Below are 18554 nucleotides of genomic sequence, written 5' to 3' on the forward strand. Positions count from 1 at the left end.
ATTACATTACATTTCAAGGGTTAGGACTTATTGCAAGTTGTGAACGTCAATGTGAAGTCTTTCAGCCTTGATGAATCTACACCACAGATCTATGCCCAGGGGCTAGGGGGAAAGGGGTAACACAGGAAAGGCTTGCCCAGACAGAGTCTCCTGTTCGGTTTGAATGTGTGTTTTAGTGAGGGGTCATTCGCGAATGAGGGGCTCTTTTTAACTGCTCCTTTTTGGTGATTGCTGGGAGACAAAGGGCATTATTAAATGGCTAAATGGTTTGCTTAAATTTTGATTGTAAGTGTTTACATGCAGTTGAATTATGAAAGTATTCACTAAACGTCAGCTCCACAGAAACAATGAATTGTGGGAGAGAGACCATTTTCTAGTAGGTTAATGTCAAGTAATTGTCAAGGTATTGAGCAGGAAATCTAATAATTCAGGCAGGTAATATGTAACATTACTTTTATCCCATCTTTAGTCAGTGTTGGCCAAATAAGGCATCGATGGCAAGCCTTCATGAAGACAACTTGCTGTTTGCCTGTGTAATAGCCAGGCACGGCCCATCCCATGCCAGTTGTTATAGTTCTATGTTGAGTGTTTTTAGGTTCTAGTTATTGTGATTCTATGTTCAGTTTTGAGCTTATTGATTTCACCTTTCTTTAGTCTTCTTACCTGCGTCTCATTTTACCCTTAACGCCTTGCTATTCAGTCTACCTAGTTCCCTGTCTTTATGTCGGTCATTGTTTCTTGTTTTACGTTCCAGTTTCCCGTGTTATTACATTTTGTAAAGCCTTGTCATGATGAAGTAACTCGTTGAATTGAATGTCTTTATTACTATTACTCTGCAATTGTGTCCTGCTCCTTCATAAAACGTGACAGCCTGGTCCTCTTTGACCACCTCCTACCTCTGACTTTAACCATGAACTTTCTCAACCATTGTCTCTTTCTTGATCACCTGTAGTCTTTATTATTAATGATAATCTGGTGGTTGTTGTTCATTTAAATTGCTTGATTTTGCTGTTGTTGCTTTATGTAATGAATTACAATGCAAGTTGAATATATTATTATTATTATTATTATTGGTTAATGTTCTCCTGGAATAAGACAGAAGATGGAAGAACTAGAGGGAGCATACCAAGACGCCTGACAGGAGAAATAACTGTAGGACTGACTGACCTCAGCCCTCCAGCACACAGAGTCATGCAGCATAGATACTGGTTACTAAGACAGGAATCCTGTCAAAAGATGGCCCCATACAGGGGCAGAGTAAGCCAGGGGCTCAGTTCCCGTATGGACTTACAGGGAGGGGATCCCAGCAGACCAACTAGCCTGAGACAGTAGGCTGAGACAGAAAAGGTGATTATCTATTGCTGTTCACCTGCATACCCTTGGGCTGGAGAGATGAGACTGAAAGGTTAAGACTGAAAGGTTGAGGCTGAATCTGTGTCTCTCACATGGAACAGCAGTTCTATAAGAGAAAGCCTGGCCTCCATCTGTTTTTTTTGGAGTGGGGGGCAGCAGTAGTGGGCCCAGTCTTGGCAAGTGTCTATGGTCAACAGTGTTTTCCTTCTACTTTCAGTCTCGGTGGGATAGTTACACAAGAATATATATTCCAGACACTCTAGACACATACATGCAGAGGTTCACGTAGCTAGCTCCTTCAATCCAGTCAGGGTGGAAGTCTATGAAACGCTGGGTTAGGGGCAGATAGTTACACAAGAATATATATTCCAGACACTCTAGACACATACATGCAGAGGTTCACGTAGCTAGCTCCTTCAATCCAGTCAGGGTGGAAGTCTATGAAACGCTGGGTTAGGGGCAGATGTGAATGCCATTTCAAATAATTAATTGCCTTTTTTGCTACTAAACTGTGGGCAGGATTACCATTAATTTCCCTCATGTTTAGTGGAAGTAGACAGGCACGTGTAAGCTCAATGTGAAGCACAGGCAGGGGGATGAATAAGAGAAAAGAAATGCACAGTATTTTCAGCTGACTGGTGTGTCTGAAGTTTACACACACACACACACACAGACTCACACACAGACTCACACACACACACCTACCCCTAAAGATGGATAGGAAACCCATTCACAAAACATTGTCCCCTATTCCAGATGACTTCTGGTGGTGGTTCGGTAACAAGCAGGGTATTGAATTAAAATGTCTAACTGGCATGTGCATGTGTCCAGTCCAGTAGTACAATTTCCACTTTGGGTTCATTGAACGGGTAATCAGTTAAAAAAAAAAAATTGACAGGTCGGATAAAGGTCTGCTCAAGTTTGCTTGATGAAAAATAAATGTTTCACAGATGAAAACTGACTGGTTTGGAACAAACAGGTCAAATGGATTAATCGTTTATTTACATATTTGTTTCCTGAGGTGTCCGCTGAGCCAAGCAGTTCCCACTAACACACAAACACTTGTGTTTGTACTAATGATCCAACTGATTCTCCCCTGGTCCTTCATAATTCCTGCCTGTGGTTGTTAAAAAACGGTCCACAGAGTACTCTGTCATCCATTTATATGATCAACTCCTGCAAAATTACATTGATATTTTAATTTATTTATGAGTCATATAATAAGTAAAAAAATGTGCAAGTGCTTAAAATGTCAGGCTGCATAGTTCAGTGAGGCAACATTCTGACAAACTGCTTTAACCTCTGCACCACTTGGGGGGCCTCAGAATACAGCATCTTGAAGTATTCAATCTCAGGATTACTCACATATCAGTTTGGCTGCCAGCTCACCCTGTTGGTCCAACATTGTATTTACACTTTCATGTCAAAACAATTCCTGCCATAAGCAAAGGAGTGTGACTGGGTTTCTGCATATCTACTGTTCTTGACTCTCAGAACGTCTGTTCTGCTGTACCGAAGACCCTTGTGCCTGGACCCATTTGTTTATGGCACGAACTAGGCAAAATCCCACTTCAAGAATAAAGTCAACAAGTCTTCAATCAAACAAAAGATCCAAGGGAAATGGGACTTCTAACCCAAACCTTCCAAATTGTGTTGGCTAGTAGCATTTACTGTAGATTTAGTTGTCTTGCCCATGAACAGACCAACACCTTTTCCATTGACGGCTCAGGGATTCAATCCAACAATGTTTTGGTTTCTATAAGGTTTCTACATAGTTTCTATGTTTGATCAGCTGTTTATTTTCATTCCAAACCCAAGCCTTTGGTGAGCCTTGAGCAAACTGTCTGTTGTCGGAGTTATGTCTGGTTTATGTCTGGTGGTCTTCATGGAAGTGGGCGTATGCCCCGTAGCCCCACCTCAGCTCACCGTGGCTGCCCTTTGGTTTCCCTTTGGACCACTCCATCCAAACTAAACACTGATGAGACGGCTCTAAGAGCCTCCATTTCCACCCAGCCGGCTGTCGTCATGTATTTCCATCTGACAGAAGCATTCCCCAGTCTGATGTCTAGCACCACAGAGTGCTCTTATGGCTATCTGCCCATGACAACATGACCACCTATGCCCTGTCTTGGTCTTCTGTGGTGACGGAAATTCATGGTAATAACTGTCAGGATTCAATTCATTCAGTTTCTTTCCGCTCTGGCTGCCGTGGTCAGCAGTTGGGTGACTGGAGTCACTGTAAAAACTGTCACATGCTCAGTCATGTCCTACCCTCCACCGCTACGTTTTTGGTGAGGAGGGGATCCGAACATTCCCAGAGGCTGACGCCATTTGAGGAAAACCACCCCATTTTTATTCAAAGCAAATGGTCCTGGGAGAAAAGGCTGAGCTCGGCATTCATGGCTTAGCAGAGCAGCTTTTAGAGGTTTAGCCCTCCATGGTCATTCTGATTTCCACCAATTTAGCCCAACCAAGGGTTAGACTGAGTATATAACATGCGGCTCAGTGTGCTCAGTGTACATTTAATGAATGATTATAAACACGCCACTCCTCTAGTCCAAATCTCTCATCCTCTCAACACCTAATGTACTCTGTCAAAAGTACGTAACCTTAAGTCACAAAGTAAAAGAGATTGATGATGAGCGTGGTTCAGAGGTTATCTGCATGTTGATAAGTCTGTTCTGCCACCATTGACCTTTTGGTTGATCTGTACCAGGTCCTGATATCCTATGGCTAAGGTTCTGACATGAGTTGAGGTACTGGGTGTTGGGGCATGTAAGCAGCTGGGGGCTGGCTGTGCCATCTGGCTTGTGTACTGGTCACCGCATCCAGGACAGAGGATGCCAAGGGCAAGTTTCTGACCCTGCCATTCTTGGCCAATGTCATATGGAAGGAATCTCTTGGGTATGTGTGCTGGAGAGCAGACCTGTGTTTTGGCAGGGTGGGCATGTGTCTGGTTGCCTGTGAGCGTGAACACGGGCTCAGTTTTTTTCAGAGCACTGTAGCTCCTCAGGTGTCAGGAGGTCTTTGTGGTGTGCACTGTATACCGCTGTTTAATGGTTTCTACCTGCGTCAACAGACCGCTGTTGTGAATGTGAGACTCTGCTCTCAAACCCACACCGATGTTGAAATATCTTTCCTGCTAAAACAAAATGCAAGTTGTTGAAACGAGTTGTTAAAACGTTAATGAAAACACGTTGTCTACCACTAGGAGCTAATGAAATTCTGCTATGTGTTAACCTAATAGTAGAATAAACGCAATTTGGATTTGGATTCAACCACCTTTAGAAATTCCAGACATTCAGTGGGTATGGCGAGCCTTCAAGGTTCACATTGGCATGTTTTAAGTGAAAAAGATACTGTTGAAGAATTCATTAGAATTAAGATACTGTTGGGATTGTTTTACTCAACCATTGGAAATCTGACAATGACTCAATACCTGGCGGGAATGCTTTCTCTCTGCCTTGCAGAGTCTGAATGTACAGGTGGAAGATGTGCGTTTCCGGGCCATCTACTCCCAGCGTAAAAGGATCCCTATTTCAGAGGGCTACCTGGAGGTGAAGGACGGTGGGAAGTGGAGACAAATCTGCGATGCGGAGTGGACTGACATGAACAGCCGGGTTGTCTGCGGGATGTTCGGCTTCCCTGGAGAGAAAGGATACAACACTAAAGTCTACAAGTGAGTAATGCAAGACATGACGTGCAGACTTCCTGAATGCTCTCAAAGGTTTCATCTTCTTCTCCTTCTCTCTGTCTCGATCTGTTTGAGTAGTCGAGGAGCTAGTACATATTCTGAGGGAAGCCACAATTGAGAGAAGCACAGTGAACTGAAGCGTGTGAGTGAGTGATGAGGCGAGGATCACAGCCCTTTTCTCGCTGACATTTCTTACTTGGATGAGCATGAATAATAAAAAAGCATAGCTGGAAAAGTCTACTTACATGTCTACTTACATACATCTTTCAAACCAAGAGATATTTCTGCCAACTTTTTGCAACAAAAAAAATACTTAACCTGTTTGGATATTGGCTATTAAAAGGTTGAGGGGAGTGCTGATAAAGATACCCTATACTCCCATTTTTTCTTATTTGATAAAAGGTTTTCTGTGGGCCGTTTACGACCATATGCCAGCTCCTAACAATGTGAGGGTAGGGAAATAAAATGCCAACATCTGCAAACTCAAAAAAAAAATTATGCTTCCTATGACACGATTTGTTTGTGATACATTTTTTATTTGGTTCTGTTATATTCCATTATCTTCTAGTATCTGTGTGTCGACTGTGAACAGGGCCGAGTGTGTGTAATTGTTTAATGAACAAAACAACAGACTGTTGATTAGTTTTCCATGGCACTGGCAGGACGGAGAGGCAGCACAGACCAGCAGCATGACTGAAGTCTCTGTGGTGCCAGGGGTTCGAGCCCCGGCTTGCCAGACTGTCTGTTCAAGCTCTGTGCTATGGAAGCTTCCAGGTTACACAGATGAAATAAGTTGCCTTAACCAGGTCACAATTACATTACCATTTGTCTGTGAATCCTTAAAGTTGATGTCATATTTTCTGGACAAGGACACCACTGTTGAAGTGTCACCGGTCAGGCTTTGAATCAAAAAAAATATACAAAAGGGCATATTACAGAAGTTAAAGTAATACAAATGCATTAGGAAAATAATAACATCTAAGTTTGGATATCCACGTGAGTACAGTTTGATAAATAATCAGGAAGTGGAAAATGCAATACACTACCCAGGCACTGACAAGAAAATCCTGTCCCTCAAAACTCAGCACTCAAACAATTAGTAGACATGTGAAAGAACCCATGAAGAGATCAACAATCACTTTGAAGGTGCTACAGAGTTAACCGGCTAGGATTGTCGTTGTTGTGCACCAATCAATCAAATCAAGACTTTTGCAGAAAACTGGCCTGTATTGGGGGGAGGCTTGAAAGAAGTTGTTACTCAAAAACTACCATCTAAAGCCACGAGAGTGACCCAGCCGCAAGCACAAGACCAAAGCAACAAAAGAAGAATTAAGTGAATGTCCTACAGCGGTCTTGTCAATGTTATGCAAGCAACATATGACAATTTCTGTTTTCTAATACATATTGTAAAACCAATGAAACCATAAAATTTTTATTTTTAGATATTATTATTATGCTATTAGTCAATGTTTATTAGGATCTCCCTAAAACACTGTCTAATGGATGTGTTGATGGTGTATATTTATTGCACTGTGTAGCACTGTGTTGGTCGAGCATGATGCTTGCAAGGCCAGGATGTTCCACTAGATTCAGTTCCCACAGGATGCCAGTTAAAAAAAAGAAGAAAACTTATGTCACTCTGTATTTGACAATTTGGTAAATACGACTAACAACTGACAATTGGATGTTTTCTTACCTATGTCATCTGATTGGAAACTTTAGTTTCTCAGTAACAGTCAGGGTAATGACAATTTGTTTTACGGGCAACACACCGCAAATCCTGTGTGAAGGCAGTATTACTATGGACTCGCTCCATCATCTTTTACTGGCCATGAGAGTCAGAAGGTTCAGCTAGTAAAGTTTAGTGTAAGCCCTCCTCATCTCTGTCACCTCTCATCATCATCCTCATCATAATTTTTCTTCCACTTATCCGGGGCCAGGTCGCGGGGGCAGCAGTCTAAGCAGTGATGCCCAGACTTCCCTCTCCCTAGACACTTCCTCCAGCTCTTCCGGGGGGACACCCAGGCGTTTCCAGGCCAGCCGGGAGACATAGTCCCTCCAGCGTGTCCTAGGTCTTCCCCGGGGTATCCTCCCGGTGGGACAGGCCCGGAACACCTTCCCAGGAAGGCGTTCCGGAGGCATCTGAAACAGATGCCCAAGCCACCTCAGCTGACCCCTCTCGATGTGGAGGAGCAGCGGCTCTACTCTGAGCCCCTCCCGGGTGACCGAGCTTCTCACCCTATCTCTAAGGGATCGCCCAGCCACCCTGCGGAGAAAGCTCATTTCGGCCACCTGTATCTGGGATCTTGTCCTTTCGGTCAAGACCCAAAGCTCATGACCATAGGTGAGAGTAGGAACGTAGATTGACCGGTAAATCGAGAGCTTCGCCTTGCGGCTCAGCTCTTTCTTCACCACGACAGACCGATACATCGACCGCATTACTGCAGAAGCTGCACCGATCCGTCTGTCAATCTCCCATTCCATCCTTCCCTCACTCGTGAACAAGACCCCTACATACTTAAACTCCACCACTTGAGGCAGGCACTCTCCACCAACCTGAAGTGGGCAAGCCACCCTTTTCCAACTGAGGACCATGGCCTCGGATTTGGAGGTACTGATTCTCATCCCCACCGCTTCACACTCGGCTGCAAACCATCCCAGTGCATGCTGAAGGTCCTGGCTTGAAGGGGCCAACACGACAATATCATCCGCAAAGAGCAGAGACGAAATCGTGTGGTCCCCAAACCTGACACCCTCCAGCCCCTGGCTGCGCCTAGAAATTCTGTCCATAGAAATGACAAACAGAACCGGCGACAAAGGGCAGCCCTGCCGGAGTCCAACATGCACTGGGAACAAGTCTGACTTACTGCCGGCAATGCGGACCAAGCTCCTGCTTTGGTCGTACAGGGACCTGACAGCCCTTAGCAAAGGACCCAGGACCCCATATTCCCGAAGCACTCTCCACAGTATGCCACGAGGGACACAGTCGAATGCCTTCTCCAAATCCACAAAACACATGTGGATTGGTTGGGCAAACTCCCATGAACCCTCCAGCACCCCGTAGAGGGTATAGAGCTGGTCCAGTGTTCCACGGCCTGGACGAAAATCACACTGTTCCTCCTGAATCCGAGGTTCTACTATCGGCCGTATTCTCCTCTCCAGTACCCTGGCATAGACTTTCCCGGGGAGGCTGAGAAGTGTGATCCCCCTATAGTTGGAACACACCCTCCGGTCCCCCTTCTTAAAAAGAGGGACCACCACCCCGGTCTGCCGTTCCAGAGGCACTATCCCCGACTGCCACGCGATGTTGCACAGGCGTGTCAACCAAGACAGCCCCACAACATCCAGAGACTTGAGGTACTCAGGGGGGATCTCATCCACCCCCGGTGCCTTGCCACCGAGGAGTTTCTTGACTACCTCTGTGACTTCAGCCTGGGTGATGGATGAGTCCACCTCTGAGCCCTCATCCTCTGCTTCCTCAATGGAAGACGTGACGGCGGGATTGAGGAGATCCTTGAAGTACTCCTTCCACCGCCCGACGACATCCCCAGTTGAGGTCAACAGCTGCCCACCTCTACTATAAACAGCGTTGGTAGGGCACTGTTTCCCTCTCCTGAGTCGCCGGACGGTTTGCCAGAATCTCTTCGAGGCCAGCCGATTGTCCTTCTCCATGGCCTCACCGAACTCCTCCCAGGCCCAAGTTTTTGCCTCCACAACCACCCGGGCTGTCGTCCGCTTGGCCTGCCGGTACCCGTCAGCTGCCTCAGGAGTCCCACAAGCCAACCAGGCCTGATAGGACTCCTTCTTCAGCTTGACGGCATCCCTTACTTTCGGTGTCCACCACCGGGTTCGGGGATTGCCACCTCGACAGGCACCGGAGACCTTACGGCCACACCTCCGAGTAGCCGCTTCGACAATGGCGGTGGAGAACATGGTCCACTCGGACTCAATATCTCCAGCCTCCTCCTCCTCGAAGCTCTGCCAGAGGTGGGAGTTAAAGATCACTCTGACAGGAGACTCGGCCAGATGTTCCCAGCAGACCCTTACAGTACGCTTGGGCCTGCCGAGTCTGTCCAGCTTCCTCCCCCGCCATCGGATCCAACTCACCACCAGGTGGTGATCAGTTGACAGCTCTGCCCCTCTCTTCACCCGAGTGTCCAAGACATACGGCCGCAGGTCAGATGAAACGACAACAAAGTCGATCATCGACCTACGGCCTAGGGTGTCCTGGTGCCACGTGCACTGATTGACACCCTTATGCTTGAACATGGTGTTCGTTATGGACAAACTGTGACTAGCACAGAAGTCCAATAACTGAACACTGCTCGGGTTCCTCCCAATCACGCCCCTCCAGGTGTTACTGTCGTTGCCCACGTGGGCGTTGAAGTCCCCCAGTAGAACGATAGAGTCCCCAGTCGGAGTACTTTCCAGCACCCCTCCCAGAGACTCCAAGAAGGTTGGGTACTCTGCACTGCCGTTCGGCCCGTAGGCACAAACAACAGTGAGAGACCTATCCCCGACCCGTAGGCGCAGGGAAACAACCCTCTCGTTCACCGGGGTAAACTCCAACACATGGCGGCAGAGCTGGGGAGCTATAAGCAAACCCACACCAGCTCGCCGCCTCTCACCATGGGCAACTCCAGAGCGGTAAAGAGTCCATCCTCTCTCAAGGAGTGTGGTTCCAGAGCCCAAGCCGTGCGTAGAGGTGATCCCGACTACCTCTAGTCGGAACCTCTCAACCTCACGAACGATCTCAGGCTCCTTCCCCGCCAGCGAAGTGACGTTCCACGTCCCTAGAGCTAGTTTCCGTGTCCAGGGATCGGGTTGTCCAGGCCCCCGCCTTCGACTGCCGCCCAATCCTCTCCGCACCGGCCCCTTATGGTCCCTCCCGTAGGTGGTGAGCCCACGGGAAGGCGGCCCCACGTCGCTCCTTCGGGCTGGGCCCCATGGGGAAAGGCCTGGCCACCAGGCGCTCGCGTACGAGCCCCAACCCCGGGCCTGGCTCCAAGGTGGGGCCCCGGCTGCGCCATACCGGGCAACGTCACGGACCTCAAGATTTTTCTCATCATTAAAGGGTTTTGAACCGCTCTTAGTCTGACCCGTCGCCTAGGACCCGTCGCCTAGGACCATATATCCCCAGACAACATAGCTCCTAGGGTCTATCCAATTCTACGAGTAATTTAGTGTTGAAAATATAAAGTAGTGAACATTCGTGTTCACTTCTTTTAGTCTGTCGACTTCTGTGCTGTGTGTCAGAGCTTGGACTACTGTGAGTCTGTAAATGCAGGACATGCTGTATTAATTAAAGTTGTAATTAATGGCAGGGAAGAAAAGATCCGTTGTGCGTCCCAAACGGCAGCCTATTTGACCAGAGCACTGCAGATTCTGGTCAGATGTAGTGCACTATAAAGAGAACCCTGGCTCCTTCAGGCACCACACCCACCCCCCTCACCCCCACCCCCGACAAATGACTTCCATTTGATTCCGCTCTTCAAAGTACAGGTCATGGGAATTCTTGTTTATTTTGACCAAAGCACTACCATTGTATGTTGTACTGTTAGCAGTAGAGGGGCACGGCCTTGCTTTTAAGATGGTCTAGGAATATTTATGTTTTATTAAGTAAAATACAGTTTAAATGTAATGTTAATGTTTCCTCACTAATTACTGTTGACAAGATTGTTATTTCACAGAAAGCTTCCACAGACTGAAACCTAAAAGAAACAGCTATTAACCAATTCATCTTAGTTTCTTTCCATTTTCAACTCAAATTTTCTCAGTTTAATTCAATCTCTCCGTTCTTCAGGCTGCTGGCCAAACGGAGGAAGAAGAACTACTGGGGGTTCGGAGTGAATTGCACAGGGAACGAGGCCAGCCTGCATGAGTGTAAGCTGGGCCACCAAGTGGAGCTTAAGGGGAACCTCACATGTGAGAAAAACTTGCCTGTGGTGGTCAGCTGTGTCCCTGGACGTGCCTTCGCTCCCAGCCATGCCCTGGGCTTCAGCAAGGCCTACAGAGTGGAGGTAGGTTGGGTACTCTGCCGTGAGAGAGAAGGAGCATGTCATTACGTATAGAAGTGATAAAGCCTCTTTGCAGAAGGGTGCTTATGACAGAGATGTGATGTTACTATAGTTGAGCTGACTCTAGCCTTGTGTCTTGCATTGAATCTGAATTATTTTTTTTTAAAGGCTACATATCCTGAGTGTTGTCAATGATATTTGTTGTAAGGAAAATCACAAACTAAGCCTTTAAACTGCAGACGCTCCAGCTGCAGAACACTGTGTCCAAACACTTCAAACTGGTGAATCATAGGCTTTAGATGAATGAGAAGGAATAAACTGTGATGTTAATGCTCCTTCTCTGATTTACAATAAGCTTTGATGCAGTGCAGTGCTGTTTAACTTTCTATGGATGTATTGTCAATATCCATGTTTTAAATTAGTTAATGGACTGTACAATAAATACTACTAACATCTGAAAATGTGATGTTTTCTTACCTGTGCGATCTGATTGGAAAGTTTTATTTCTCAGTAACAGTCATGCTAATGCCATGAATGATTTCTGCAGCAACCCCTGGTGCGCCTGAGAGGCGGGGCAAACATAGGAGAAGGTCGAGTGGAGGTTCTGAAGAACGGAGAATGGGGCACCGTCTGTGATGACAGCTGGAACCTCAAGGCAGCCACCGTGGTGTGTCGAGAGCTTGGCTTTGGTAGTGCCAAGGAGGCCCTTTCTGGAGGCAGGCTGGGACAAGGTAGAGATCCTCTGTCGGATATGTGTCCACCAAGTGCATTCATCTACTCAAATGGAATAGGCAGTCAGTGATTCATTATGATGCAAATCTCAGACCAACCTCCATCCACCTATGGGTCTCTGTCAACCAGGATTCAGATATTGTGTAACCAAGACCTGGGGTTGGGGTTGGGGTTGCTACCCTCTGGTTAAGATGTACTGCTGCAGCATCAGTTTGAATCCAGCCCACTGCTCTTTCAGCAAAAACTCTTAAATAGATCTCTCCTCTTTCTGGTCCATTAAAACAGATAAAATATGAAAACAAGTATTTAGAAAAATTATTTGAAAGATGTATATAAATATTAGAATGTATTTAAAAATACTATTTGCAAATCTAGGTAATATACTAGCATTTACAAACTAATTGTCATACGTTTTTGGAAATTATTTTATATAAAAAACAAGATCCGTTTTTAAAACTATCTGGTCTGAAGATACTCACTCCGATGCCTAGAATGGCTCCACGGCTGCAGAGCATGCTGGGACATGTAGGTTGTCAGCAGAAACTCTGCTGAGTGTTGGGTGTGTGTATGCGTGTTCCAGAGTTTGTGAGAATCAGTAGTTGTTGGAAGATATGAGGAAATGAGCTAATCCTCAATTTGTTGTTTGGACATACAGCTGTACTTTTTTGTTCCATGAAACAAAACAGAGTGTCTAACTGGCTTGCTGCTGAGGGTCAATGTAATGTACCGGTTATAATCAATATCATTGACTGCAGGTAGGGCAGCCTTTTTCTGTGGCGTTGCACAATGCCAATTTAAAGTGTGGTTCCAAGACTAAGGCAATCTGGTATGGCTTTATGTTACTCATGAACACTCAGGCACTTCTCAATTGTGTGTCTTTTCAAGCTTTCCCTTGTGGCTACTTGTGAGCAGTGATGAGATTAGTCAGTTCTTTAAAGCATGGAATTATGTTACTGGCTGTGACAATGTTGTAGTTTGTGACTGAAGCTGTGTCAACCTCAAAAAAGAAGTTATGATGTCCGCAGTGTGAGCGAGGACACATTACTTGTGTATGGAAAACTTGGTGACAGTGTCCAGCCTTTCTTCATCCAAACTGAGAACAGAACAAATCATTTCAGCTGAGATTCCACCCTCTGAAAGCTGGCTAATTGCAGATAACAGTCTCCCTTCAGGACGACCAACGACCTGCGGTAGTTGGAAACAATAGGTTCCTGACCTATAGGATGTAACACGCGACGATGGGAATGCACGTTTCTGACTCGGCAAGGATGTGCGCTCCCACCCTTCTCACATCAATGAGGGAACCTCCAATGATGCGTCTGTCAGTGATCTCCCACAGCCTCAGGTGAGAGGTTCACATCGTAATGATCACCAAGGCAACGCCAGTGGACGGAGGACGTACGGCAAGTGAAGAAAGAGCAAGTCTCCCAGTCTACCCGGACGTGGCTTTGACCGGTCGTAGTTGGTCCTCACGTTCTCCCTCACGTTCTCCCTCACCGACTGGTTTGGCTCTGTCCTGTAGGAAGGGCAGTCATGTGGTAAAAGACGGTACAGATTAAAAAAATCAGCCAACAATGTTACTGGTGTAATTAGGGACCACAGTGCTGACTTCTGCTGAGATGTTGTGGTGATTGGAGATGCCCTTGTATGTGCTGGCAAAGTCTTCTCTGGTTACTTCTCAAGTGAGCCGTTTTCATGCCACTCCAACATTAAGAGTCCAATCTTACAGGAAGTGCCCAGTCTTTTCTATGTATGATTTAATTGGTTCAGGAAGGAAAAATTCCATTGAAAAGATTTATTGTGAAACGATAGATATAGTTTAGCAAGATAAGTTATTTTTACTATGTTTGCTTAGAGCTTGGAAATGTCTCTGTCATGCAGGCATTTGCTTCCTCACGTGGTCCATTTTGTTTGCCAAGTTGTGGTCGGTAGACAGGAAGAATTCTGAGACAAGCAGGGGTCGGTAGCCGGGAAGGATTCAAAGGTCAGAAAAGGGGTCGCAACTCAAAGCAGGTCAATACACATAAATTATAAAAACTATTACATTCCTTCTGTCTTTTCTTCAACTGCTGTCAGTTTCAGCCCACCATGACTCTAGTTACAGAGCAAACACTGCCAGGTAAATGTTCCAGTCCAGTCACATGCTGGAGACAGACACAGCAGGAAATTAGTTATCACTCATATTTAGCTTTTTACTAAGGGAAAGATAAAAAAGGTTAATTCTTTCCAAGTTGTCTCTGGTGTCTATTTTCTGGAATATTGAAAACATTGAATACATGGCATTTTGTGATGGAGTGGGACGGAGATAATTCCAGGTGTGTTTTCCATTGCAGGAATGGGTCCGGTCCATATGAATGAGGTGCAGTGCTCTGGTTTTGAAAAGTCCCTGACAGAGTGCCGCTTCAACAGAAATTCCCTGGGCTGCAGCCACGAGGAGGACGCTGCTGTTAGATGTCATGTTCCAGATATGGGCTTCAAGAAAAGAGTACGTTCTGTACATGGCCACTGTATGGGACTCATATAGTTCTAATATTGTAGTTGTGTTTTATTTATATACAACCCTGTTTCCAAACAAGTTGGAAGACTATAAAATGCAAATAATGCAATGATGTGCAAATCATTTATCCCTGTATTTATTTGAAAATAGTACAAAGACAACATATCAAATGTTGAAACTGAGAAATTGTATTGTTTTTGGAAAAATACATGCCCATTTAGAATTTGTTGCCAAGCAGGCCAGTTTAGCACCATGGCTATTTAACTATAGTCCCATGCTGTTGTAATACTTGCAGAATGTGGTTTGGCATTGTCTTGCTGAAATTAACAAAGCCTTCCCTAAAAAAGACGTTGTCTGGATGGTAGCATTTGTTTCTCCAAAACCTATATATATTGTTCAGCATTAATGGTGCCTTCACAGATGTGCATGTCACCCATGCCATGTGTACTAATACACCCCCATACCATCACATCTGCTGGTTTTTGAACTGTGTGCTGATAACAAGCCGGATGGTCCTTCTCGTCTTTAGTCCGGACAATGCAGCGTTCCTGATTCCCAAAAATAATTTCAAATTTTAGACAGACCGCAGAACACTTTTCCACTTTGCCTCAGTCCATCTTAAATGAACTCAGGCCCAGAGAAAGCGGCTGCATTTCTGGATCATGTTTATATGTGGTTTCTTCTTTGCGTGGTAGAATTTTAACTTGCATATGTGGATGCAGCGACATACTGTGTTCACAGACAATGGTTTTCAGAAGTGTTCCTGAGCCCATGTGATTTCCACTACAGAATCATGTCCATTTTTAATACAGTGCCGCCTGAGGGCCCGAAGATCACGGCCATCCAATATTGGTTTTCGTCCTTGTCCCTTGTGTACAGTGATTTCTCCGCATGCTCTGAATCCTATAATAATTTTATGTACCTTTGATGATGAGATACCCAAACTCTTTGCAATTTTAAGTTAAGAAACATTATTCTTAAATTGATGCACTATTTGCCTGTGCAGTCTTTCAGAGTGGTGAACCCCTCCATCTTTACTTCTGAAAGTCTGATCCTCTCTGGGATCATCTTACTGGCCTGTTGCCAATTAATCCAGCTAGTTGGGTGATATTCCACCAGGTTGTTTTTTTATCATTACACAATTTTTTCGGTCTTTTGTTGCCTCTGTCACAGCTTTTTAGAAACGTGTTGCTGGCATCAAATTCAATGTGGGCGTATATTTTTCAAGAAACAATAACATTTATCAGTTTCAACATTTGATATGTTATCTTTGTACTATTTCCTATTGAATACAGGGTTTAAATTAATTGCTTGTTGTTTTCTTTACATTACACACAACGTCCCAACTTTTCTGGGAATGGAGTTGTATAGGTCATGTAGTATTTGCTTCCACAGAGATCACTACAAAGAAATTATTCAAAAAACTTTAATGATGTATGTATTTTAACTACTTTATAAGACTGAATAAAAGTGTCTGCTAAATTACTAATTCAAACATTTGCAAATTATGTTATCTGGATGGGCAAATATTTCATTTACAAGTTTTTTGTCTCTGCAAACCTTTCACAGCCAAATATCGGGTTGGTGGCCAATATTAGTTTCCTCAGCAGAATAATATAGTAAAAACATATTTCAATGACTGAATATTAAACCTCTTTAAATCAAGTATTTTATTTGGCTGATAACAAGCCATCCCTCTGTGACCCAGGATGGGGCAGCCGTCTAAGCTGCTGTTCCTAGAAAACATTAGAATCTGACCCACTACTGCTCCGGTCTTTCCTTCCTGTCTCTACTTTGTCCAAGAAAAATAAAAGAAGTGCACTGGTGCTGCCGTAATAACTGGCATACGCTCTGTTACTTTGTCCCTGGTTGCAGCTGCGTCTCAGCGGCGGGCGGAACCCGTCTGAGGGCCGCGTGGAGGTGCTGGTGGAGAAGAACGGGTCGTTGGTGTGGGGTACTGTCTGCAGCGAAAGCTGGGGCACCATCGAGGCTGGGGTCGTGTGTCGGCAGCTGGGACTGGGTTTTGCCAGCAACGCCTTTCAGGTGGGTTTACACACGTCAACCAAACAGCCAGTCCATCAACTGAAGAGTTGCAAAATGACAAAACCAACAAACAAAACAATGTACGGAGAAAATTAAGAGACCACTGCACCTTTTTCTTTCCTTTCCAAAAAAGTTCAAAAGGGAAGTTTTGAGTGAGGAACAGAAGGGTTAAAATTAAGAGACCACTGCAAATTGAACACTTCTGTTTCTCACCCAAAACCTTCCCTTTTCGACTTTTTTGCAAAGGAAAGAAAAAGGTGCAGTGGTCTCTTATTTCTTTCTGGAGCTGTATACATATATATAAATATATATATATATATATATATATGGCTCTGATATACTGTAGTTCATTCCGTTATGGTGATGTCTATGGCATCTTGGTTGCTAATAACATTATTCAGTAAACAATCTTGTTAGCTAGCAACAGCTGGAATGTGAAAGTGCATTGACCTTTGACTCTCTGAAGTGACGGAGCGAGGAGAGTCTACAGCAGACACGCACTACACGGGACTAGGGGGGCTATAGCTACAACACGGATCTGACTAGCCCCAGTTCAACCCCCTCAAGCATTTTAGTATTTTAAAAACAAGAACTTCCTTATAATTCTGATGTCATGAAAATCGACTATTTTCCTAGGCCCCCATTGGTCAAGCTCCCCCATAGCCCCGGGAGAGAGGAAATCTTGGCATGGTGCCTGGTCTACAGCTAGCTTGGGAAACATTAACATGTACGCGTATGTGGCTCTAGGGTGTTTGTTAACAGTATACACTTTTTAGCGGGGAGTCCTTTGTTGCTCTTTGAAGTTCAGTTTGCCAACCAGCAACCAACTGTACTTACCAGTCCTATTAGTGGTGCCATTTGGGAGATTTGGTGTTGTTACTGAATAGTGCTTGGTCTGGAAAGTATTTATGAATCATGGAAGAACTGGGTTGATGGGAGTACGAGTTTTATGAGTGGACAAAGGACTGGCCTGATAAAACTCTTCGGCACATTAATTGTATAATAAAGTGTGATTTTGATGATTGGGTAATAATGTGCCTTTTAATAGCAGTCTAAATAAGATTGTCATTATGTGTTTGGGGAAACAGACAAAAACATACACAGACAGATTCCCGTAGAGACCCAGTCTGGTTATGTCTCATACTAAAGCCTGCTGGTGTAGAGGGCAGAGCCAGCAGCAGAGTCTGTGATACCAGATGGGGAACAGCAGAGTACAGAACAGTCTATCGTGAAAAAAACACAGCTTCCTGCCCCGGTGCCTCTTTCCCAAAAATCTGCTCCTATGTCCCAAATGGCTCACTGTTCCCTAGATAGTGCACTACTGTTATCCCTATGGGCTTTGGTGAGTAGAGGATTACGACGGAAATAGGGCACTATTTGCAGTGCAGACTAAGTGTTTTTACAGACAGCCAAACAGATGGAATATATGATAGCGCACACTAAAACTCCATTCCATAAACAGGGGATGTCCATGCTGCTCACCCCCTGCTTCTGTCGTTGGAGATCCCACAAGGAATGTGTTTTACAGGAGTTTTCCCAGGGCTTTGATATAGCACAGAGACATGCAGATGACTCAGTATAATTAGGCATTCCGTTCCATGAGGACATGGAATACACATTGACCGACTCGCCCACTGTCTCTTTAAATATTGATTCATTTTACAGCAGAAGACATAGGAACATTTAACAGATAGGGAGACTTGTTTTCCATTAGGATCTTTCCTACCTCATAAAACCTTGTCATCAGAAACATAATCTAGAAAACTAAGAAAATCTACCAATCTACCAAATAAGAAAGTAGCCCAATGAATATATGCTGGCTTAAACATTTACTCTCAAAAAGGATTACATTGGATTGATTTGATACTTATCTACAATACAATAATTATTTTCAAATGTGTATTTTTATAATGCTTTGGAAAACATATTCAGACCCTGACCAATTCTCTCATACTACTGAATTTGAAATTATAAATGGTTTTAAACATGGAAACTCAAAATCTGTTATTATCAGCCAATATCAGTAGCTCTGCACAACACAGGCCTTTATAGGAGGATGGCAAGAAAAAAGCTATTACTCAAAAAGTAATGTTCTTTGAAAAGTCATTCAGGTGTTTTTGGTGTTGTTTTATTGTGTAATTGTCAATATGAGAAAAATATTAAGCAGACAGGCTTTCCTCTAACTTCCTACTTTTTTGATGCAACAAACTCCACAGTC

General features: G+C 44.6%; 1 protein-coding gene across 1 annotated transcript in view; it reads left to right on the forward strand.

Annotated features, from left to right (window-relative positions):
• Positions 1-18554, forward strand: part of loxl2a (lysyl oxidase-like 2a) — a 38783-nt gene that overhangs the window by 13670 nt on the left and 6559 nt on the right. The window contains exons 4-8 of the mRNA XM_010881349.4: positions 4824-5032; positions 10851-11067; positions 11612-11795; positions 14130-14281; positions 16169-16336. Of these exons, the coding sequence (XP_010879651.1) occupies positions 4824-5032; positions 10851-11067; positions 11612-11795; positions 14130-14281; positions 16169-16336 (930 nt within the window). The remainder of the gene's footprint in view (positions 1-4823; positions 5033-10850; positions 11068-11611; positions 11796-14129; positions 14282-16168; positions 16337-18554) is intronic.

This window comes from Esox lucius, chromosome 17, assembly GCF_011004845.1.
Source record: "Esox lucius isolate fEsoLuc1 chromosome 17, fEsoLuc1.pri, whole genome shotgun sequence".
Classification (NCBI taxonomy): Eukaryota; Metazoa; Chordata; class Actinopteri; order Esociformes; family Esocidae; genus Esox; species Esox lucius.